The sequence below is a fragment of the Python bivittatus genome, unplaced genomic scaffold, assembly GCF_059951505.1.
Source record: "Python bivittatus isolate LINGU-HERP-01145 unplaced genomic scaffold, Pbiv_v1 ctg000330_np1212, whole genome shotgun sequence".
NCBI classification, from domain to species: domain Eukaryota; kingdom Metazoa; phylum Chordata; class Lepidosauria; order Squamata; family Pythonidae; genus Python; species Python bivittatus.
The window spans coordinates 51,196,682-51,221,600 of NW_028277058.1; the positions used below are offsets into that span (position 1 = coordinate 51,196,682).

A 24,919-nucleotide genomic window follows, 5' to 3' on the forward strand; every position below is an offset into this window, starting at 1 on the left:
ATTCTACAACTACCAAAGATTTGACTTTGCAAGACACACTGACCCATGGATTTAATTAACCCAATTTCCTAGATTTGCACAGTACACTAAGTCAGGGTTCCTCAACCTCAGCAGCTTTAAGATGGGTGGACTTCAACTCCCAGAATTCCCCAGCCAGCCATGCTGGCTGGGGAATTCTGGGAGTTGAAGTCCACCCATCTTAAAGTTGCTGAGGTTGAGGAACCCTACACTAAGTGATAAACTAATCACATTATCTGGGTTAATACAGAGCAATCAGATGTTAGCCTAGACTAGTGTTTCTCAACCTCAGCAACTTTAAGATGGGTGGACTTCAACATGCTGGCTGGGGAATTCTGGGAGTTGAAGTCCATATATCTTGAAGCTGAGAAACACTGACCTAGACAGTTGGGCAAAGTCAGGAAACACAGCACAAAACAGAGGCAAATGAGGGCAGGAAGACAAGAATCAGGTTGCAGACAACTCAGTGTTTTTAAATGCAGTAAAACTCTGTTTTTCTTAGTGACATGAAGTCGTAAAGTCAAAAGCCAGAACCGCTGCAGCGGAGCATTTCTAAGCAGTCTCAAACCGTTCAAGTAAAAGTACTTCCTTTAGGACTCAGTGTGCCCCAAAGTTCTCCATGCCTCTTCTGTTTAACTCAGTCCCATAGCCATGATCCCCTAGAGTCAGCCTTGATTCTTGATGATTTCATGGACATGCCTATGTAGTTTTCTTGGCTCATTAAGGAAATTGTTTGTATTGCTTTCTTCTGACATCTGTTTGTTTGTTTTGAACTCTTAGTCTACAGTCCTGTGATTTCGAGGTGGTCTCCCATCCAAGAACCAATCGCGTTTGGCCTGCCTTGGCTGATATCAGCGAGGAGTCCACTAAGTGCTTCCTTCTCCGAGTTTTCAAACTTTGGAGACGCATGCATTAAATAAACCTACCGGATCCCTTTAACCGCAAAACCTGAAATTGCTCCGTGTCCTGGAATGATCCATTGATTGGCATTACCGCCCAGCGCTGCCGCTGCCGCAGCTGCTGCTTCCTGCTCCGCCAATCAGCACCAGCCTTCCACCGAAGATTGCCGGAGAGGGTTCGATTTATTAGCTCACCTAATCCCGCCCCTTGATCCTTGTTATGTTCCTCCCGATAAGTGGTAGGGCTGCTGTCTACCCTGAGTGATAGCTCGCTCCTCCAAACAGAGGGAGAATCCGGAAGGCGTTACTAACTCTTCCCCCTTCTTTAGCAGTCCGTTCAAAGCTGTTGGGAGCTGTTTGTTGTAGGCGCTGCGGCTGGGAGGTGCTTTGTTCCTGCAGGCTGGTGGTTTTCGCAGACCGAGCTGTGCGGTTTCAAGGTAAATAATGCTTTTGTTTTTAAAGGTTGCTTTTCAAAATGCGTGTATTCATTAAGCCGCAGCAGCGAGAAATATAATTGCATCGGTAGCTTCGCTTTGAAATGCATTTTTCTTTTCCACCCCGTAGGTTCTGTTGTCGGAGCGCGCGCTTTGCTGTTCACTCGGGGCTCCGCTGAAAGAAGGGCTCCCCGGCATCGGGTCCCTGAGCATTGCACGCTTAGTCGGGTAGGGATGTCCGTACCTGGGTAGCGATGGTGGTTCCTTGAGCAAGGGGAAGGAAGGATGAATCTGGGTGCCCTGGGGAGGATTAGGTGTGCAAGTCGTTCTAATTTTGGTTCGGCTATTTTAAAAAGTCACCAACGCCGGGTTTTTTCCCCCCCACGCTGTGCATTCGAGCTGGGAGGAGTCTTAAAAAAGCAAATTAGAGTAGCCACATCTTACTATGTTCGTGGACATGGGTCCTAGCTTTGGGGTATCACGTTAGCGAAACCTGTTTTTTCTGTAACCATCTAATGATACCTTCAAATTCCCAACTAGTCTTCGTTCCTGTTTTTAAACCAGTCCTTCCTCTTCTACTTTCATTGCAACCTTGATATTAATTTCATTTTGTGTATTGGGTACTATGTATGCTCAAGGCAGATGCCCTGGTGGTCCCCCATCCATCCAGTGCCTAGGCAGACCCCACCCTGCTTAGCTTCTGAGCTGGCCAAATGGTTGCACCTGTTCAGCATAGAACAGATAATTGAATTAAAATAACATAAATGGCTTGTTAGTCTTGACTGTACTGATCAGGCAGCCATGTAACATACCAATTACTGTAAAAGTGTTTTTCTGTAGCTTGTGAATGTGTCCTGAGTTTGTTTGCTTCTCAGATATAGCAAGGGAGTTTCATATGTAAATGAAGGAATGCATACTGGTTAGATTTATGCCAAAAACCCTGGTTTATGTGCCATGCTGAGTCAGCTTTTCCCAACTTGCTCTCCACTGATGCATTCTCTAATTCTGGGGATGTTAAAGATCCTCCACAGCTGGAGCATGCCAGGTTGGGAAAGTCTCTGCGAAGCCATGATATTATATATTTAATTTTGACTTACTGTTGTGTAAAGTCAGCCAATGTAGTTTGTGGCTTAGTCTGTATAAATCAAGTCAGTTAGGAGTTACCTGATAGACCATGGGTAATTATACTAATAATCACAGTAGTATAATGTATGAATACTGTTACTGAATTCAGTGGGATGTTCTAGGAATAAGTATATCTAGGCAAAAGTCAAAGCAGAGCGTTAATGCGTATCTGCGAGATCAGGAAAAGTCATATTGAAATAGCATTGGTTTTTGAATCCATTTTGTCCGTGCAATATGCAGTCAGAATGCAGGGCCTCTATTTTTTCAGTAATATAGGTTGGACAAGTTTTAAATCATGAGATCTGGCTAGGAAGAATGTATGCACCTGAAAAGTCAGGAATCTCTTAAAATCCCATCCCAAATATGCCTGTAGTTAGGAAGAGCCTAGCTATGTTCTGCAGAGGGAACACAATGAGCTTTGTTAACCATTTTAGTATGGATAAAAGCTCTTTTACTTGTGATTTCTGTACCTTCTGTAAGATGTTTCAGTAGGAACAACTGTTTTGCCTTCATCATAAAAGGAAATGATTTTTTTTTTTACCCAACTGGAAGAGTGAGTTTAGAAGCTATAGCACGGTGTGGGCTTCAGATTTCATCATTCCTGATCATTGGCTACTCTGGCTGTGGCAGATGGGAATTTAGTCTAAGCCCTGGTTGACATAGCATTTAGAGTTCAGGAATTAGATTGGAGTGAGGCAAATCCTAGGTTAGCCATGGAGTTGAAGTAAGACTTCAGACTAGGCACTAATTTGCAATGCTGGTTGTTTCCTTAAATGTGGTTTATTGTCAACCATGATTTGTTGATATTCAAATTCAGAATGGCTGATTAGGTAAAATAATGTGATATGTAAACTTAGTCATTTTGTTTTTCACTATTGTATCTCAGAGCTTGAAGTTTTTATTCGGTTCAAAGGAAGTGCTTTTTTGAAATAAAGCAACTTATACTTTTCTGATATATATTCCATCTGTAGAATCACCATTGGAAAAATATTTAAGTTTTTTATTAGTGCTAAAAATTGATACTACTTGTTTTTTATTAGACATTTCAGACACACAAAATGCTCCCACCCCTTACATTCACAAGTTGATCACGTGCACAAACACTTTGGGCATATACACACTCTAACATTGTTCAGATCACACAGTATTTTTTGATGTTTTACTAATGCTGAATCTTGAACTATTTTTGTCAGATTATACTATGTGCATATGATGAAAGTCTGCAAAACCCTATTTTTTTCCTAGGATTGTTTGGTAGTTGTGACCTGTGCAATCCTGGGATAAAGTGTGGCTATAAAGGGGTTGTAGATAGGTACTAAATTTGCACTCCTGTGCTCTCCAAAACAGCATTTGGCCTTTAAATCCAAAGCACTACATAACCCTAATAATTACTGAACAATTGTGCTAATCCATTGTTGGTGTGACATTTGCATTCATACATTTTATTTGCTTTAGTTTCCCCTCTATCCATTCATGATCTCCTTTAGATTTTGTATCTCTTTTAATAATCTTTTACTCTTCATCCCTCAATTAGGGTTAGGGTTTTTCTATTCATTGTTTTCAGCAACTTTTCCTTCCCCGTTCTTTAATTCTAGCATTATTTCTTGGTCCATACACTATATTATATATGAATATATATGCATGTATATACACTACATATATATATATATATTTATATGCTACATTCCTTGGTCTGTACACTGTAGCAGTATTTCTCAACCTTGGGAGCTTTAAGGGGTGTGGACTTCAATCCCCAGAATTCCCCAGCCACCCATGCTGGCTGGGGAATTCTGGGAGTTGAAGTCCACACATCTTCAAGTTCCCAAGGTTGAGAAACACTGTCACTGGGTACCCTAAGTGTGCCTATAGTGCAATCACAGGTTTAATTCTAGTGATTATCAGCTGTGCTTCCTGCAATACTCATTGCAAAGCTTAATGTGTCTGCTTCAAAGAAGCCAGCCATAAATGAGAATCCAGCTAAGAAAACCATTCTGCCCTTCTCTTGTGGGATTGCTGTGGTCCTTTGAGTAGATAAGAGAAGTGAAGAAGTCCAGGCTGGGTTGCTTAGGTAATCACTCCTCATCAGAAATCCATTTGTAACCAGACGGGCCCTTGGCACTGATGCAAGATCTCTGTTTGAGCAGATTGAATCAGTTATTTTCTGATATTGGCTAGCTACATAATGACCCTGTTTGGTGTGATTTTTGGCTCTGTTGAGGAACTGATCTTCAAAACACATGTTTTGAGGGTGGTTGACAAAACACTTCTCTTTATGTAATTATGTAATTTAATTTTCCAAGCACATGGATTTTTTTCCTGCTGGATTGGCATGGCTCTGGTTTATTCTGAGCATGGTAGTTTTGGCTCCCTTGACCATAATGCATTTTGGAATCTTTATGCCCAAAGGATTGTTTGTTTACTGTGCAATTTTTATTTATTCCCTTTATTATATATATTAATACATTATATTGTTTCATTTATACAGTATTAAAGATATTGAGATTCTATTGGATAACTTAGAATATTTCTTTTTTCTCTATATTCAATACTGCCAGTGTTAATTAGTTTAGGATGTCACTATTGCAAGCATAAAATTGACTTTTTCATACAAGATTGAATATAAAGAAAAAGACCACTATAAAGAAAAAGACCACTATAGTATACATCAGTGTTTCTCAAAGTTGGGAACTTTAAGATGGGTGGACTTCAACTCCCAGAATTCCCCAGCCAGCAATTTCCCCCAAACCATTGCAGATGGATTGTGCTACTGCAGTGTTTAAGTCCTGCTTACAATTTGAGTACCACAGTGCAGCACAGGTGCAAGAAATAACCATGCAACAATCAAATAACTTAAGAATTCAAGATGGTTAAAACAAAGCCCAAAATAATGCAAGATGACTATTTTCCAAAGCCTCATGAGAAAGCTGCATGTGATTTGGACAAAGCTGCACGTGGCCTCGGAAGGAGGTCTGGCGCGGCCAGCAGTTGCCTTGTTGAAGGGCCAGGCTGGGCGCGCCTTGTCAGCAACAGGAGGAAGAAGATGGCGAAGGGCAGCTGGGGGCAGCAGGGCTGGCAGTTGGCCAAAAGGGCATAGATGGGAAGAAAGGTGGGTGGGAGAGTTGAAGTGGGGGCTTGGGGCTGGAAGGGAACAAACTGGGAATGGCTTGGATCAGGGTGGGTCTTCACCTAACAACCAGGTGGGATTCAGTTAACAATGGCAATGGGGAGTGCCGGGATTGTTGTTGTTGTTAAGTGATGTGGTCACGTGATGATGTGCTTTATGATTGCATTGCTTAGCGATGGAAATTCCGGTCCCAATTACTGTTAACTGAGGACTACCTGTAATACTTATAAGATTTAGGCTCGATTTTCCCAACCTCAGGTTCTCAGATACTGCTGAGTCACACCTGTTCTCATCCCCAGTGATTAATTATGGTGGGAGATTAATTTGACATCAGGATGCAAGATTAGGAAAAGCTGAATTTGGAACTTTCTCCTTAACACGATAGCTTTCTGTGTTGAAGGATTTGTACAGAGGAACATTATCTCATGTGAATTGTTGCCTCAGTCTCAGGTGGAGCTTTATTATGTTGATAAGACTCTATCTTCTCCCTCTTCCCTAAAAAATCAGAGTTGAAATGCTGAAGATTACACTCTCTTGTAAATCCAATGTAAAAGAATTATCCAGTTCACTTTTTTGGTTTATTTGTAATACCCTTTTGACTTTTAAAGCATCAACCAATTTCTTTTGTAGGTCCAATGAAACATCTTTTTCTGTTTCATTCTTGCAGCCTGTCATTTGTAGATCTGCTTTTAGTACAAACTCAGTCTCTGTCTTGTCAGATGAAACTTGTTCCTCTTCCACATCTTCCAAAACATCTTTTGGACACAGTCTATCTGTAAAAGCAAACATTGCTATTGACATTGCTGATATTAAATTCTGATTCCATTTTTCAAAAGTATACTTCAGTATTTCCAATGTTATAATTTGTGTTGTTCTGTAGCTGTTAATCAGGTTTATGTATTCTCCTTTAATTAAAATCTTTACTTCCCACTAGTGTCCAATTTTTAAAATTATCTCTTTTATGTCTTAGAAAAAATTCAAACAAGTCAACTTTCCCACAGGAAGGATTCTTTATAATTCTAAAATCTTATTTCAAATTTATTTGGACTCTTAATCTATTTGTAATGTTATATAAAATCAAAGCCTTACTTAGCTTTTTGCTGTTTGTCTCAATTTTTTTTAAAGTTCTTAAGTTTGTAGTTAAAATTTTCTTTCATTAAGGATTGAAGGCAGACTTACCTGGTGCTTTCAGGATTGTCAATTCAAAGGTTTTTAATAGTTGAAAGTAGTTGATAACCAATTTCTGAATGTGATTAGAAAAGGAAGTATGCAAACTTAGTATCCTTTTAAAGGCACGGACTGCAGTTTGAGCAAGATGGCTATTCCCTCATCTCCCAGGGCTCAAAACCCTGGAGACAGCTGTCTTGCAGCCTGCTCACGAGCAACTGTCTGGAGCATTTATGGACAATCTCCTGTTCTCTTTGTCTGGAGGGGTTCAAAGAGCTGGTCTACTCACTGCCTGTTCGTTCTTTGCTGAGGTCTTCAGCTCCACTTTTCACAAAGCTGTCTTCAGTCTGCCATTTCTTCCTCTGGAAGTCCATAAGTAAGAAGTTTGAAGTATAGTAGGGCTATGTTATGGTGGCTCCTCCAAATATTGTTTTAGAATGCATTACTTCATGATGTAAACCGTTGCTGTACTGTTTTGCTGTATAATAAACATGCAATGGGTTTATATAGTTTACTTGTACCATATGGATAATCCTAGTTATGAATATAATTTATTTTCAAATAAGTGAAATTGCACAGCAGGAGATCTTCTGTATTTAATGCTCAGAACCAAAATTATTAGAATTATTTAAATCAGGAACAGCAGCATTTTCTTAGGAAGAGTTCAGTTTGATCAGAGCGCTCTTGGTATATTGTTAATTGGTTGGTCATCAAGATAAAAATTACAGGGTGTGACTAATAACTGAGTATTAAAAGATTGAGTGGTTTGATTTTCATCAATATGTGGCAAGAAATTGGAAAGTAGTACGTGGGATAGAAATTACCTAGTTCAGTTTGCATGATTCTGTCATGGCTCATCTTCCTAGAAATATGTTTTTATTAGGCATTTTAAGAAAAAATCAAAAGTATAGTACAATGTGAATAAACAGGGACTATGTGGGGACTACAAGTATCTTTGAAATTAAAGTTATTCAATATGTCGTAATTTAATTGTAAATGATCAAATGAATTATCTTGTTTTATAAAAACTGCAAATTGCTATTAAGTTCTAAACAGAATATCACTATCAGAAGCAGTAGTCTACACAGTATAAATCATAAAATGCAATTATAAATTATATTAAATTATGTCTAGTCTGTTGAAAATCTATTCTGATTTAAGAAATCCAATTTATCTTCTTGAGTTGCTAAATTCTTGAAATTTTGTTTTCTAGCTGTATTACTATTGCCAGTGGTTCTAATGCCAATAAAAATAAGAAAAGACAACCTTTCTTGTCCCCTTCATTATAGGGCATTGTTGTGACAGAGCCATTGACTATTATCTTGGCTTTTTGTTCTTAATAAATACTCTGTACCAGTGTGAAAAAATCAGAGCCAGAGTTAATCTTCTTTAGAATTCCAAGTTGTAAAAGGTTTTCTCTGCATCAAGAAAAATCATAGTCACTTTGTTTATTAAGATTTAGGATATATCTGACATCTCTTATATCTGTTTGGAATAAGTCCATTCTGATCAGGATATATTTAGTTAAGTCATTCTCTTTGCAAGCATTGCTATTGATTGTAATGTACAGTACATTCAATAAAGAAATAGATCTGTATGACTTTGTGTGGTTCAGGTAATTTCCCTCTTTATAAATGAAAGATGAAAGCATCTTCCCTTGATGAAGTTCTTGATTTCTGAATGTCATTCATTATTTGAGTTAATAGTTTAACTAAAATTGCTTGAAAAGTCTTTTAATGCAGAAAAAATATCAGGTTCTGGAGCTTTATTAATTTTTTTGCTTTTTTTAATGTTTTAGTTTCATCTTCAGTGATCTGATGCATCTCCAGGCCACATTATTCTTTTGCTGATTGTCAGAATTCTGGAATATCCTAGTTAACTGTAAGTGATCTACATCTGGTACCCTCTGCTCAGTTGTTTTCACTTGGGTCCTCCATCCAGTATGAACAGCCAACTGAACCCAAAGTGAAGGTTGATGGGTCCTGACTTGATGCAGCTCTTACCTATCAGGGATAATTCTTGGTTGATACATCTTGGCTTATTTGGGGGCATCCAGTCTGGAAAACCAGTTAGAGTGACATTCTGAGCTTTCAGTTTCTTGTTTCTTTGATGACTTTTGCCAACAGGAATGGTTAAGTGGAATCAGCTGAACTCCCTTGTTCCTGTAAATGTGACTTCACCAGAATTCTGGTTGCTTTGTCTGCCACATGCAACCATTCTTTAAATGCAGAGATCTTTATTGGTACCATCAGATGCCCCAAAGCAAATAACCAAGTGCGGAGGTGATTGTTGTCTCTGATACTCACACTCCTCCTTCACCATCCTGTTGCCACATACTGAGAGTTATGAGTATCGACTAATGAATTGCAAACATTATCTATACATAGTGTTTGGAATTCATATATATACAGAAGGATATGTGCAGTGTTTAGATGTTAACGAACAAAATATCTACCAACAATCTGTTAGATGCCTAAAACTGGCAGAAGAGGGAGTGGGGTGTGAAGGTAATTAAATCACAGGTCAGTGAAAAGGGAAACTTATTCTCAAAAAAAAAGGACTCCATTATCTCCTGGGATAAAATAAGCCAATAGAAAAAGCATGCACTGAACTTTTCCTGAGAAGAACCTCCTTGGAGGTTGGTGTTCTTGTGGAGATCCTATTCCAGCTAACCTTTTCCTTAGCTGCATGTAATGGAGAACCATAGTTTACAAAGAATAAAGCTGTGTCAGTCCCAGACCCTTCACTTGCCTTGCCTTTCCCTGTGGAGCTGCAAAAAGGAAGTTGAAAGCTTTCCCTTCAGATTTCCTTCAGAATTGCCATTAAAATTTTGGTTTAATCCCAGGCAGACTGTGGTTGTTCTTAACTATGGTTTTCTGAAATAAGCAAAATTCAAGTCACTGTTATTGAGGTGGCTTGTTCTGTTAAGATTAACCGTAGGCTGGTGCTTAGATTAAAGTTAGAGCTAAACTGGATTAAACTGTAACGAAGCAAAATCTTCCTCTAAACCACATGAAGGATCTTACTAAGAGTAAAGTTGGTTATCATTTCATTCAAGCTTGGCCCAGGGTTTTTTCCAGGAACAGAATCTTGAAGTAAGGTGTTAAAATGCAATGGGCAGTATATTGTGCCTAGTGGTTTTTCCATGACCCCAATCAATACTTTTCAAAACTTCTTTTGTCAAATAATTGTTCCATATCAACTTGTCAGTGAGAAATTGCTGCACATCTGCCATAAGAATTGGCCCAGGATTCTGGATGGTAGGCATGTTCCCATCCAGTTCACATGTGGCATTGGCTAATCTTGTTAGGTCTTGCTAATGCCTTGGTTGGACTATAAATGAGCTCCAGAGCAAAAGCGATCCTCTCCTGGAAGAAATCTGTGTGTTGCAGAGGAAGATTAGTCTTGGTAACAATTTAGCTTGGAGGAAGCATGCCTGCTGCTATTCATGATGGCCTCAAGAAATTCTAGATGAGTTCATAATGTTAATGCTAGAGAGTGGTCCAAAGCATCTGACTTATTTCTTTCATTTCCATATAGATAGCTTCTCAGTAGATCCTGCAGATTCAAGAAAGTTCCAATCAAAATGACCAAACACAGACTCATCCTGCTAAGACATGGTGAAGGGGCTTGGAACAAAGAGAATCGATTCTGTAGCTGGGTTGACCAGAAACTGAGTCCTGATGGGGTGAAGGAAGCTCAGATCTGTGGGAGGCACCTCAAAATGCTTGGTTTTGAGTTCGACCTTGTGTTTACCTCCATTCTTAGCCGCTCTATTCAAACTGCATGGCTTGTGCTTGAGGAGATGGGGCAGGAGTGGGTCCCCACTGAATCTTCCTGGAGGCTGAATGAACGACACTATGGGGCGCTGATTGGCCTCAACAGGACAGAGATGGCTTTGAACCATGGTGAGGAACAAGTGAAAAAGTGGAGAAGGAGCTACGATGTCACCCCACCCCCCGTCACTGAGGTCCACCCTTACTATCATGAAATATATAGTGATCGCAGGTATGAGCACTGTGATGTACCGATGGAGAAGCTTCCTAAGTCTGAGAGCTTAAAACAAGTGTTGGATAGACTCCTTCCTTACTGGAATGAAAGGATAGCTCCGGAAATCAGGAGAGGCAAGACTGTGTTAATTTCTGCCCACGGGAACAGCACGAGGGCTCTTCTGAAGCATCTGGAAGGTACTATTAAATTCTGAATGCAGTGTTGCTACTGCTAAGGTGGCTTTTTCAGAACTAATAAAAAATAATTGCTTAAAAAAATGTATGCTTAAGATTTTCTTGGGATATTCGTAGCCAGGGTTGGATGTACATACTTTCAGTTGGCTTTCTCTGGGCTTACAGAGATCCATTTTGGAGTAGAGATCACACTTGCAGACTTTGCCTCAGGCTCTAGTGAGGCCTCTTCAGCACAGTGGTTTGGAAGCCTTGTTGGAATGTGATATCTTCTTTGGTATGGATCTCCCTAACCCTGGAGGACCCTGCTAAAAGTATATATGTATGCTATTGATGTTATGTTCACCTAATTATGGTTTCTCCTCCCCTTCCCCAAAATCATGGTATTTGTAGAGATGAGAATTGGATCGACTTTCAATTTGTAGCACTTTCAACTGTGTTGTCTGTGGCATAGTTACTCCTTCAGATACCAAGATAAATACTTAGTAATGTAGGCTGCAGTTTTTGTCTTGGTGATCTGTTCAAATTAGGCTTTAAGAGAAGGTCTGGGTCCGTATGGTGCAGCAAGCCATGGCTTATTTCAGTCATGGTTGAGCACGTCATGGTGGCCTGGTTTTTATGTAAGCTAAGCTCTGAGATGTGGTTTACAAACTGCAGTGAGTTGCATTCAGATATGCTTATCCAAAAGCAAGCAACGTGTCTGAATCTAAACAGTGTTCATATCTAACCTCTTTTAGCTAAATCTAATCCTTATTTTTCCCTCTCCATCAGGCTACTCTAATCTTGGGCATGATTTATTTTATGTAGAGAGTATTTTATAATCGAGTGTCAACTGTAAGCAAACCTGGTCTTTCCCGGATGATTTGGACTGTGACTCCTGTGATCTCTCATGACTAATATGTTGGCCAGAATTGATGAAATTGCAGTTAAAAACACTTGGAGGAGACCAGCTTGTCTGTTCCGGTCATGTACTGTTTTGAGGTGGGGATAGCAAAGAATGGATGCCATGGGTTGCAGTAGTAGTAGAAATTTATGGCATGCCTGGAAAGGTACAAAAGTCCTTGGGCAAGTCTTGTCATAAATTTTGCATAGCTCTTATCACCAACCTAACTTCCACTTTATTATCTGCTTTTCATCTTAGTAGTCCTGGACCAATCTCCTAAGCAGTGGTTCTTAAACTGTTGGACCCCATTACTCCTTTTGTGGCCTTAAATAATGTCATTGCCCCCACAAAAAAAACAAAAAACCCTCAACCTGTTATTTTACAGAAGCATCTCTGCAGTGGCAGTCCCAAACTGGATCCTCAGCTCACAAACAAGCACTCACAATTTACTCCATTACCCCAAGATATGCCCAAATTACCCCACTGGAGTAACAGTGGTTTAAGAACCACTGTTGTAAAGTATAAGGGACCTCATTCTTATTACCTGCTTAAGGCTTGACTTTAGAGGTGGGCAGCATTCAGACCCAAAACAGGCCAATGTGCTTTGGGTCTAGCATGGGTGTCCCCACTGTACCTGTGGGCTGCTTTGGGCTCAGAAAATACATGTTCAGGGTTTACCACCACCCTTTCATTGCCTCCTTAAACCACCTTTCTTGCCCCAGTAGCAGAATAAAACTCAGAGTCACAAGGGGTCTCATTAATTAGGTTTATCATCAAGAAGGTAAGGGATTACTGTACAGAGTCCTGGAAATTAGTAGTAAATAAATGCCTGTTTTGTCTCCAAATCTTGCATGCTTTTATTTGATTTAGATCATTCCTAGAACCAACTTGTTCCTCACTGTTACCCAGAGCTAGTAGCATCTTTTATTTTAGGTGAGATTTTTCCCTCCTGAGAAGTAGAGCAATAACTATCATGTCGTAATTTTAAAATGATTTCTTCAGCGAGGCTTACTTAAATGTGCTATTTCCCAACATTGGAGCAACCTGTCAAGTTCTTATTAAATAAGTACATCTTAATCCTACACAACACAAGCAGTTCCTTGGAATGCTGGAAAGTTGAAGATTAAGAATTACATGTGGCTCTTGCCACATTTGGGGCAGGTCTTTTACGCTCAAAGTCAAGGGCCTCCATAAATCCATAATATGTCTTAGTCCTAAATTATGGTGCTCTTGTGGCTGATAATGTCGCTTAGAAGTGAAAGAACAGAAGGTTGCTTAGAAACAGTTTGCTTGCTTGTTGTCTATGCGTCAATTTTTGTTCTGTTCCTCCAGTGAAATGTGGATTTAGGGAAGTAAAAGGGAAGTATGAATACACTCATAATCTCTTCCCTAAAACATTGAGTGGAAGAACTGCTGAGAATCTAGATGTGGTTGTCTTCTAGCAAAATCCCAGTGGCCACCAATTGCTATTCAGGCAAGACTACCAGCATGGGAAGAACAGATGGCTTGAACTGGACATAAGCACTGCTTGATAACTCGCCTCTTTGTTCTGGCCTGGAAGTTGTCCTTCCCCTCCCTTTTCCTAGGACTCTAGTTGCTTTGTATGCCTTGTCAAAAGGCAGCGCCTGTTTCTCGTTTTTAATTAATGCATCCTGTTTTGGGAGACAGTGGTTTGAAAAGGGGGAGAAAGTCCGTCTAGTAATGCTGCCAGCCTGATTTTGCTGGAAGCAGATGAATTCCCATGGAAAACGGGGACATTCTAGGAAAAAGGGGTTTTTTGCTGCTTTAAAATAAACACCACTGCTTGCTGATCTAAAATATTAATACCACTATTTGCCCTTGATTTCCCCTGCCAGTAAGTTTTAATTACTATTTTCAAACAGGGATTTCCCAAATGCAATTTTTTGTGTAAACTAAGAGTTGAAATTATAGTCTGTTCCGACATCTGTCAAATGTGCCTTACAGCTTTTAATACAGGAAATACACTGTAGCTGTGTCTAAATATTGTATTATATTTATATGCTGCCCTAATCAAAAGACTGGCTTCTGGCCCTGCCTTATACCTCTGCTGTGATATCAGAGGGTTTCATAACTTTCTGAGTGTGTCCCTTAATGAAGTTTTTGATTGATCACTTGCATTCAGTTAGAGCAATTGAGTTAAAAATATGTGTCTGGTAATAAAGCCAAAAGTCTGGAAAATTAACTCCTCCAACATGATCTAATAGTCGTAATTTACATAAAGAAAATCTAGGAGTTCAGCTTTCCTATATATATTTTTTTCAAATACTTGGTCTCCTCAAAGTAATTTAAAGGTATTAGCAGAGGAATGGTATTAGCAGAGGAATGTATCTAAATAAATATATCAATCCTCAAGAAAAACCAATTTTGCCATATTTATCTTTCCTTGCAAATTGAGTGGTATTTTTAACCATCTATGTGTGTCAGTTTTAATCTGAGATTTAAAAACTGATGCTTGTAGTTATACCTAAAATGAATAAAGTTTTCTAGATTCGTAAAAGAATTTGAGCCGCAGTTGAAACTGCGATGACTGAAAATGGCCACAGAAACATTACAGCTTATAGGAAATAGACAAGATTTTCAGATACTGTACTGAAATCACAGGACAGGAACCCCATCCCATGCCAGATCAGCCTGTCTGCCTCTAAAAAGCCGAACAATTAAATGACATTTTGAAAGATAGCTATTCCTTTAATTTAGATGATCCCGTGACAGTAAGCTTCTTAAGCAGCTGGATCATAAGACTTGTTCATCCCTGTGCCTAGCAGTATTTTTTTAAAAAAATTATGCAATAAGTGCCCATATTGGAATAGCCTTTACCAGCATGGCACCCTGAAGATATTTGAACTATAACTCCCAAAATACCGTTCATTCTGGGGGAGATCTGGGATTTGCAGCTCCAATTCACTTGGAAGGCACTGGATTGGGGAAGACTCTTCCCTTGTCTATGCCATTGGATTGCTGCGTATGATTCCCTGCTGCTTCTGAGTAGTACTGCTTTATTCGGTTTAGCTTGATGAAAAGTGCTGGGATTGCAGAATGCAAAGAGATGGATATAGAAAGGTCAGCTAGTTAATGTTACAAGTATTTGAAGTAATTGGACACTGACTTTGGTTGACATTTATGTTTTGCACCAGCAGTTCACTAATTTATTGAAATAGGCCAGTGCTAATTTTCAGCCCTGGTGAACACTCATGGAGATAAGAACAGCCTTAGATCACCCGTCTTTCCAAATGCTTTTCATCTTTTGAATCTCCCACTATTTCTTAAACAAATCTGAGAGTAACCTCGTGTAAGTGAATGCTTCCCAGAAATGTTGGCCTATAACAGTTCTAATGTCTGTTGAATGTGCTGGATGGGTTTGATGTGGTTATACAGGTAGTCCTTGACTTACGACAATTTGTTTAATGACCGTTTGAAGTTATGATGGCACTGAAAAAAAGTGACTTATGACTGGTCCTTGTGCTTACAGCCATTGCAGAGTCTCTGTGGTCATGTGGTCAAAATTTGGGCACTTGGCAACTGGTATGTATTTACAACAGTTGCAATGTCCCAGGGTCACATGATTGCCATTTGGAACTTTCCCAGGGGGCTTCCAACAAGTAAAGTCATTTCAACGAGATGGGCGGTGACAAATTTGATAAATATAAGTCAGTGAGGGAAGCCGGATTCCCTTAATGACTACGTGATTTGCTTAATGTTCGTGGTGATTTGCTTAATGACTGCAGCAAAAAGGATGTAAAATTGGGTGCGACTTAATGATTGCATCACTTAGAGATGTAAGTTTGGTCCCAATTCTGGTTGTAATTGGGACACATCTGGAAGGACATCAAGTTGGACACCATTTCCCATATAGGGCTTCTGTGATTTTTGTGTATTGGAGTGTTATTTTAGGAGGATAGGGATATGTGCATTTAAAGTTCATAGCTGTAACTCCCTGTTCTAAGTGAAGGTCCAAATATGACTCACTAAGAAGCTACATCTGCATCTTATTGCAACAGGCATAATTTGTAATGCTCTGTTATAGTTTGCTTTGCACAACAGCAACTCCCCTACCTTTCCTGATTGACCAGTGGCTACTTATCATTATGTACTTTCCTATATTATTTCTTGCTCAGTGGACTATAATGCAGTCTTTACCACTCTGAGTACCCTCTGAATGTGTAGACTGCATTTCCCAGAATTCCTCACAGTAACTAGTCTAGGAATTCTGGTTGGGGAAAGCTGTTATATTGAGTACTAATTGTTTTTTTGCAACCTAGCAAAGTCACTTTTGTAAATAAGAAGGAAATGTATTTCTTGTCAAGCATGTGATAATGTAAGCACCCATTTGGCACATGCAGGGATTGGTGTGTGACATCATGTGAGTTGTAATTGGCTAAATTAAGGTCATGAAATCAATAAAAGATAAAGAGGTCCTCAAATTGACGTTGGCTCCTGATGACTGTATAGACATGTCCATGTTGTTTTCTTTGCAGCAGTTCAGAAGTTGTTTGTCACTGGCTCTTTCCAAGCTGTTTTTCACTACAGACCTGCCATTCCCTGGTGGTCTCTTATCTCTAGACTAACCAGCTCTGATGCTGCTTAGCTTCAGAGTGCAAGTGAGATTGGCCAGATGCTACCACCTGTCGAGATAAGGGAGCATTTAATAAAGATGGTTGCCTACCTGCAGGGGCAAACAGCTTTTAGCTATATTTTGGATTTTTTTACAGGTAGTTCTTGACTTATGACCACAGTTGGCACCAGAAGTTCTGTTGCTAAGCGATGCAGTCATTAAGTAAGTTGCACCCGATTTTATGGCCTATTTTGCTGCGGTCATTAAGCGAATCACCATGATCATTAAGCGAATTACATGGTTGTTAAGCAAATCCAGCTTCCCCCATTGACTTTGCTTGTCAGAAACCCCCTGGGAAGATCGCAAATGGCTAGGATGCTACAACCATTGCAAATACATGCCGGTTGCCAAGCACCTGAATTTTGATCACATGACCATGGGGACTTTGTGATGGTTGTAAGTTGAGAACTGGCTGTAAGTCACTTTTTCAGCGCCGTCGTAAGTTGAGGACTACCTGTAGTTCTTCTCTGCAGCTTTTGGATGCTAAGTGGGGCCAATTGAGTCTTTTTTTTTTTTTAGGAGTTTTTTTAAACTCCACTCAAACCCTTGCCAATTTTACAGGATAAGATGGCTGCTTAAGATACCGGTTTTGTGGTCCTGGATCAAAAAAGGTTGATCTCTTGTTATTATTCAGTTCTTACTTTGCTCAGCCTTGATGGATTCATCCTTCCAATTTCACTGGATTTTGCTCTCAAATGTGGACTACATTGTAGCTTTAATGATTTCATGAATTTTACCAGGCTTCCACACTCTCCTTTCATAATGCAAACTCATTTTCCAGGAATACAGCTCTGAGAAATTTTCCCATCAACTCAGCTGTCAGCGGGTTTTTCTCCTGTTTGTCCTGTATAGTGCGTCAAGGAAAGATGGATGTTTCTCAGCTGTTCTGCATCTCTTAAACAACTGATAACATTTGGGGAAAATATTGTAACTTTCTCCTGTAAAGTGTATGTAGCTCTTGTTGGTATGGCAGGATTAACACCGTTTTCTTCACGGCTACCCCTGCTGCATTTTCCTCTTTTTACGAAGTTCTGACTCTTATAATAGATCCATTGTTGACAGTCATACTGCTTCATTGATTCTGTCCTGAAATGTTTGGCAGAGAAACCTTCCTTCCTTAAAGAGAAAGAGAAGGCAAACATTAAGGACAAGAAGAATCACAGATATGCCCAACATACCAGGCCAGATGCATTGTCTGGGATTGGAGAAGGGCCATGGAGGGCATGGTGCATCCATAACTCAGGAAACTCATCAACATAAGGCATGATTTATATCCTTTTAAAAGAGGGCAGTTCAATTTTTGTAGGATAATAGTTACAAAAGCTGGTTGCTTTTGTGTGTGTATGCATGTATGTATATTTCTTTGGGAAGTGGGCAGATACCAAGGTAAGACTGTTGCCTTGCTTTGTGGACTTCTTAGAAGAATCTGGATGGTCTCTTAAAAACTGGAACCTTGGGTGATCCAGCGTGGGTCTTACGTCGAAGAAGGAAACACATTGGTTAGGGTCAGAGATTATGCTTGGTGGTTTTGCTTGTTTTTAAAAGTAAAACAAGTACTTTCTTCATACTTGTCAAAACATCTGTTATGCTGGGTTGGAGTTCTGGCATTATATATTGCATGGATCCTTGGAAGGATATGTGATATGCGTCTGTTTTGTAACCTTGTCCTCAATACGTTTGTACAGAACTGACTTGCTGACTAGCTCAGCTCATTGTAAATCTATAAGAAGGTGTGGCTTTTTTGGTCCAGAATGTTGCACTGAATCCAATCTCATTTGTGGTTGTAAACCCCGATTTTGAGCTAAGCTTGATGTTTGATCCCAGTCTCATTTGCATCTCTCTTGCATTAACTCAATCAGGATTTTTCTTGTTTCATTTTAAAGAAAATTTCTGAACACTCCATGTGGTTTAATTTAGAACATTTTAAAACAAGCAAAAGGTTCTAAAATTTTTAGCAAATCTAAGAACTGGCCTCTATTTATATAAGCTCAAAATTGCTAGGGCATTTTGCATTCTGCTTCGTTCGGTTGGTGCATGCTATTTTAATTCTACGTCAGAACATTGGTTATTAGCAGTTTTAGAACTGTAAATAAAAACAGCAACCTTAATTTCACCCATAAATGATTGCCTACATTTTCTCAAATTGATGTTTGTAGGGCATTTGATTACTCAAGGAAATTGGGTTTCTAAAGAGGCGTGAGAAGGACTGAAATGTATTTTGAAAAATCTGCCATATTGAAAGCACCTCCCTTTCTACGTCTGCCTAAATACAAAGATTACATCGGTGTTTTTCAGACTTGCCAACTTCGGGATGTGTGGACTTCAACTCCCAGAATTGCTGACTGGGGAATTCTGGGAGTTGACGTCCACACATCTTAAAGTTGGCAAGTTGAAAAACACTGGGCTACATGAAGCATTGGTTTGTTCATCAGCTTTACCATGATAGCCTCTGCTTCTGAGATGGTGACAGATGTGAAACAATCCCATCAGCAACTCCAGGAAATGGACCGTCTTTGGGGCATGAATGAGCAAATGAGAGAATAGGCTATTGGTACAGAAATGAATGCTGCCCAGTTTTTTCCCACTTGGTCTTCAAAATTGATAGTATCTTTCTTGAGTGAAAGACTGAAGTGTTTTTCTTGGTATATGAGATGGGGGACTGGGAAGTAGGGAAAGACAGGGAATTCTGTTTTGTGGATATTGACTCCTTGGGGTTACATTTCATGATAGTTCTAAAGCCCACCTAGAGCCAGCATAAGATAGTGTGTAAATTTGTTCCTTGCTTCTCTACAGGTATCTCTGATGAGGCTATAGTCAACGTGACTCTTCCCACTGGTGTCCCAGTTCTCCTTGAACTTGATGAAAATCTGAAACCGCTTGGCCAGCACCAATTTCTTGGTGACGAAGAAGCCATACAAGCTGCCATCAAGAAAGTGGAAGATCAAGGGAAGGCCAAGCCTGTGGCTGAGAAATAAAGACCACCTTACAAATGCTTTGCCCGTAACTCTCATGATGTGCAGCAAATATGGCACTTTGTGGTTTGTACTGTGCCTACTTGCTTAGCTTTCACTTCTCACTAAGTGTTAGACAAGGGCTGTTAGATTTTAGCAGTTTCTCTCTGGAGGTTGGATTTCATATCCTACTATGAGTCATGGTGGCAAATGAATTGATTAGGCTTTAGCTAGAACAACAGAATGTTTCTGTATATTTTTCTCAACTTTTCATATGAGAGAAACCCTGTGTGAGAACCAGATTTCTGCAAATAAATGGAGAAAACACTTTCTGATTTAATACAGGCTCATAGGAGGATTATTAAGGACTGAGGATCACACATAGTAAACCTTCTCAAAGATGGTTCACTCACCGTCTTAATGTAGTCTTTTATTTTTTATCATTGGACAGCCTCTTGCATTGGGTAACCTATTTGTCGGGCCCCACTTTTATTGTATAACTGATGTTCAACTAATTTTGAATAAAGCCCTTATTTTTATTCCCTTTGCCTGAATCTTTCTAGTTATTATTTTTTCATGTTGGAGAGGACCATTTTAAAGAGAAGCCCAGTAGAAATGAAGTTCACATAAAGCTTGAGAAATGTTGATGGTATAAGTTTAGATCTTCTTTCATTTTTTAAAAAATGTATATCTAAATTTTGCTTTAGAGATATACATTGTGTTGCAAATGATATAATGAGAATGTTAAGATTTCATTCCTAATTCCAGAAGCTTTTCACTGTGCTGTATATCTTTGTTCATGTGCCTCTGTAGTTCTGCACTGTTTATATGAATAGTTAAATCGGTAGAATCGTTTTTAAACCTCCAAGGTCTTTGGGGTGGAATGGTTGACCCTGTTGAATGGAAATCTCAGACATTCTTTCACACCTCCTGGTCCTGCCTCTTGCTCTGAGTTAGAGGCTTGGTAATTCTCACTGTTACCACCTATCTTCCAGGGGCACGTCACTTTGTGCCCTCTCTAACCCCAGCTTGTGTGAGAGATAAGACATTCAACTTATGCTGCCTTTCTGGTGATTACAGAGACAAAAAATTAAAAATGGGTATAGTATAAGTAATGCTTTGTACTATAGAGGCATGTGACTAATGGTTTCAGCTTGTACTTTCTTCCTTGGGAGATAGGCCAATCAATTTTTTTTAAAAGATAAAATATACATTTTACTTTAAACTTTAAAATGCATAAGTCCAGCACTCTAGAGAAGAAATGACCATGGCCTTGACCAAGATCAACAATTAAACAAAAAATCCAAAAGAAATACAGAAAATGCTCAAGCAGACCACAAGATGGGGCTGGTCTGCTGCAAATGAATGCTTGCACCCTATGAGATGAGAAATGATTGAGTTTATTATACAGACTACCATAAGATTATAAATAAAATTAACATGCAATTTTAATTGCTCTGATTTGTTCAGAGCGATAGTATTAAACTTGACTTAGCCCAGTGCGCGCACACACTCTAAAATATCTAATGCAAATTCCTATCACATGTTTTAACCTGTTTCTTCTTTGTGTCTCTTCACTTTTTCTAGACTTCCTGCTTCTTGAGGATTCTAACAAATTTATTCCAAGGCTGCTAAGGAGATGATAACCCCCCCCCCCGCATTCTTGATCCAGTCACTTCTCCTTGGTCTAGTCACTTCTATTCCTTAAGTTCTGCCCCTAAATCAAGTACAATCAGATATTTTCTTTATAGCCAAGAGAGGGAAAGGCTGAAGTAAACTGATTTTGAGGGTATGGTATGTGTTGAACAATCTTATTTCATTGTTGCAGAGAGATGAATTCCACGTTTCGCTGGCTGTGAATGTCTGAGTTTATTGAACAAACAAGAAAGCTAAATTCACAGCAATCTTAGCGTATGTAAGTTAAATATTTAACCAAATGAAATATGGGGATGTCACATCTAAAGGGAAGGAGGAGAGTGACTGTTAGGCGTAACACACTAAGCCATAATGTGGCATGTTCTTCAGCTTAGTGTGATATATGAACCCACCCTTACAGCAGAATAATTATGGTGAATGGAGTTGTTGCTGTTTGCTTGGCAAACATGGTTTAAATCGTGGCTTGGTGTTACATACAGAAACAAATTACATATATAACAGAAATGTGTCAGTTCAGTTTAATTAAATCTTTTGAATCTTTGGATAAAGAGTGGCTCGCTATATAATTCCACAGTTTTTGACTCAGTTGCACTTACAGGGATGCCCTTATGTATGCATGTATATTAGTGGTCTGATAAAATGAGTAACAGTGTCAGCCTCCATTGTTTGCTTTCTGCCATTAGAGAAAGTGCCCAACAGTGTCTGTATAAAGTGATTCAGTTGCTTTTTATAGCAAATCTCTTGTTTAGCATAACTCAGTGTTGTCCAAACTTGGCCACTTCAAGATGAGTGGACTTCAACTCCCAGAATTCCCCAGCCAGCCATGCCGGCTGGGGAATTCTGGGAGTTGAAGTCCACTCATCTTAAAGTGGCCAAGTTTGGACAACACTGGCATAACTGGAATACCGCATACAGCCAGATATGTGGAACAGCTTATGTTGCACTGTGACAGTGATGTCCTCTTTCTGGAACCAGCATCTGATTAAGTCAATTGCGTTATTTCAAAAAATCATAGCATTCTTCAGCAAGTTAGAGGGGCCCTTTGCTATTTTCCTATTCAGTATTAAGGCAGATGAACAAGGATGGCTGGTAGAAGAAGGTGACAGTGAGAAGTTGGAGTTAAGTTGAATACAACAAAGTGTTCCAATAACTTTCTCTGTTTTGAATTAAACGGTGAAATACAAAGTTCAACAAAGATGTTGAACTTTGGCAGTCAACAGGTAACTATTTTGCAAGGGATCCAATTAGTAGTTTTAGAAACTTTGTGAACACATCACAAATGTTATAAGATTATGAGTGGTTCAGGAGAAGAAGAATTTGAAACCGCAGAGACCTGAACGATGTATACAGGGAGTCCCTGGGTTAAGAATGCCTGGGTTTCAGATGACCAATAGTTACGAACGGAGCCTATTGTAGCAAAATGTGAATTAAATACACAATGGTTTGAGTTACACAATACTATTTATACAGTATTATACAATAACATAGTTCTGGCTTATATACAAATTCAACTTAAGAACAGATCTTGAGAATAGAACTTGTTCTTAAACTGGGGACTACCTGTACTACTACTTTGTTTATTCAAATAAAGCTACTCTTCATCTGTATACCTGACAAATACAATTCAATTTGCACATTAAAACTTCCTCTGTGTGTGTGTCTTTCTGAAAAAAGTAATTCCATTAATCTTAATATAGAATTATATCTATGCCTTGCTTCCCTTGTAGCTTGGCACTGGAAATGTTGTACATTAAGTTCTTCCATAGATCCAGACATCAATCTGATCCAAAGCTGGTTGAGTTTTAGGCTGCCATAACTTGTGTCTTCATATCATAACCTGGGAATGGCAGATGCAGAATTCAGAGAAATGTTTCTATATACTCAAGTGTTTGGAAATTATTCAGGTGATGGCGAGGCAGAAGGAATGTTTTTTGGAAAATGGTCTTTTTAAAAATACTGTAAAAACCTTCCTTGATAATTACCCATTTTGGTGTTTAGAGGTGACTGCTTTTGTGGATGTAGCCAAAATTGTGTCATGCCTGCCCAAGGAACGGGGAAATGTGCTTTCCTAAAGTCCAAAGCAATTCTGAGGAAGCAAATTTAAGGCAGAAACTGCTCAAAACTGCCATGGAATGTTGAGGATTGGAAAAAGGAAAGAATAGGAGGGAAGAATGGATATCCTGGAAGAGGACAGAATTTGGCCCTGCGGTGTGTTTTTTGTTTTTTGTTTTGGATTATGGGCTACTTTTCAGCTATAGCCTTCAAAGAAGCATACAAATAAAACTTGAGAACATTAAAATGAGAGGCAAATCACACCAAGTGGACTTAATGGACATGTGTCCATGTACAAAGGATGAATAAAAGCTGTACCAGCCGAATGTATCTTGAAAGACTCTTGTAAACTCTCATTAGTATTTGTTGCTCAATTTATATCCTGCCTTTTCTCCAGGACCTCAAGATGATCTGTAAGGCAGATTGGTCTGAAAGAGTGGTTACTGCAGGATTATCCAGTGAGCTTTGGTGGCTAAGGATATTCTTGAACCATGATCATCATCCTTGACCAGTGTTTCTCAACCTTGAGTGAGAATGCTGGTTGTGAAATTCTGGGTGGGCAATTCTGGGAGTTGAAGTCCACATATCTTAAAGTTGTGAAAGCCGAGAAACACTCCTAGACCAATGCCTTTACCAGTATGCCCCACACACGTGGAAGATACAAGGTCACAACAAAAAAAGTTTGTCTCCATCTACTATCTACCTTGCTTCAGATGAAAACATTGATGAGGGCCTTGTAGATCTCTCCCTAACACCTCTCAGGTGCCTGGGAGAGTAGACCACCTTTTAGGAATCCATGGAAACAAAGGTGCCAATTATTTTCACAATTTGGTAAGGATCTAGATGAACAGCAGAGGGAGACAGAGCATTGAGATTTTATTTGCAAGAGGTGACTCCAGTTTGCATTGACTTAAATATTTATTGATGGGTAATGATTTATGCCTACCATGGTCTTCGTATGAATATCCAGAAGAAAGTATACCTGTTTTCCCCAATCAGATGATCTTAGGAAGCATTTTAAGGGGTAAAATAGAATTTTAAGCCAGAGGGGCATGTGTGATACTCTTGTACCTGGGTGTGCATAAATGGATGTACATATACACGCCAGCCACTGTTCACTCTACAAAAAAGGGTAGGGCCAGCATAAAAAAATTGAATTCTTTACTGATTGAAATAAATTGCCTGTACCGTAAGACATCCCTTTGTAAAATCAATGGATCCCCCATCTACAGTGGGGCAAAAAAGTATTTAGTTAGCCACCAATTGTGCAAGTTCTCCCACTTAAAAAGATGAGAGAGGCCTGTAATTTTCATCATAGGTATACCTCAACTATGAGAGACAAAATGGGGGAAAAAATCCAGAAAATCACATTGTCTGATTTTTAAAGAATTTATTTGCAAATCATGGTGGAAAATAAGTATTTGGTCAATATCAAAAGTTCATCTCAATACTTTGTTATATATCCTTTGTTGGCAATGACAGAGGTCAAACGTTTTCGGTAAGTCTTCACAAGGTTTTCACACACTGTTGCTGGTATTTTGGCCCATTCCTCCATGCAGATCTCCTCTACAGCAGTGATGTTTTGGGGCTGTCGCTGGGCAACACGGACTTTCAACTCCCTCCAAAGGTTTTCCATGGGGTTGAGATCTGGAGACTGGCTAGGCCACTCCAGGACCTTGAAATGCTTCTTACAAAGCCACTCCTTCGTTGCCTGGGCAGTGTGTTTGGGATCCTTGTCATGCTGAAAGACCCAGCCACGTTTCATCTTCAATGCCCTTGCTGATGGAAGGAGGTGT

General features: G+C 39.4%; 1 protein-coding gene across 5 annotated transcripts; it reads left to right on the top strand.

The window, feature by feature from the left end:
* Positions 1–1,200: 1,200 nt before the first annotated feature.
* On the top strand, positions 1,201–19,961 carry BPGM (bisphosphoglycerate mutase). 5 transcript variants are annotated; one of them, XM_025169126.2, is made up of 5 exons: positions 1,201–1,354; positions 1,482–1,579; positions 8,566–8,648; positions 10,308–10,954; positions 19,258–19,961. In XM_025169126.2, the coding sequence occupies exons 4-5, from the start codon at positions 10,354–10,356 to the stop codon at positions 19,437–19,439; spliced, it is 783 nt and encodes a 260-aa protein (XP_025024894.2). In that variant the 5' UTR covers positions 1,201–1,354; positions 1,482–1,579; positions 8,566–8,648; positions 10,308–10,353; the 3' UTR covers positions 19,440–19,961. The 5 variants fall into 5 exon arrangements, with proteins under 5 accessions (XP_025024894.2, XP_007432185.2, XP_025024897.2 ...); XM_007432123.3 differs by lacking the exon at positions 1,482–1,579 and having other exon boundaries at positions 1,218–1,354; XM_025169129.2 differs by lacking the exon at positions 1,482–1,579 and having other exon boundaries at positions 1,218–1,354; positions 10,312–10,954.
* Positions 19,962–24,919: the final 4,958 nt, after the last annotated feature.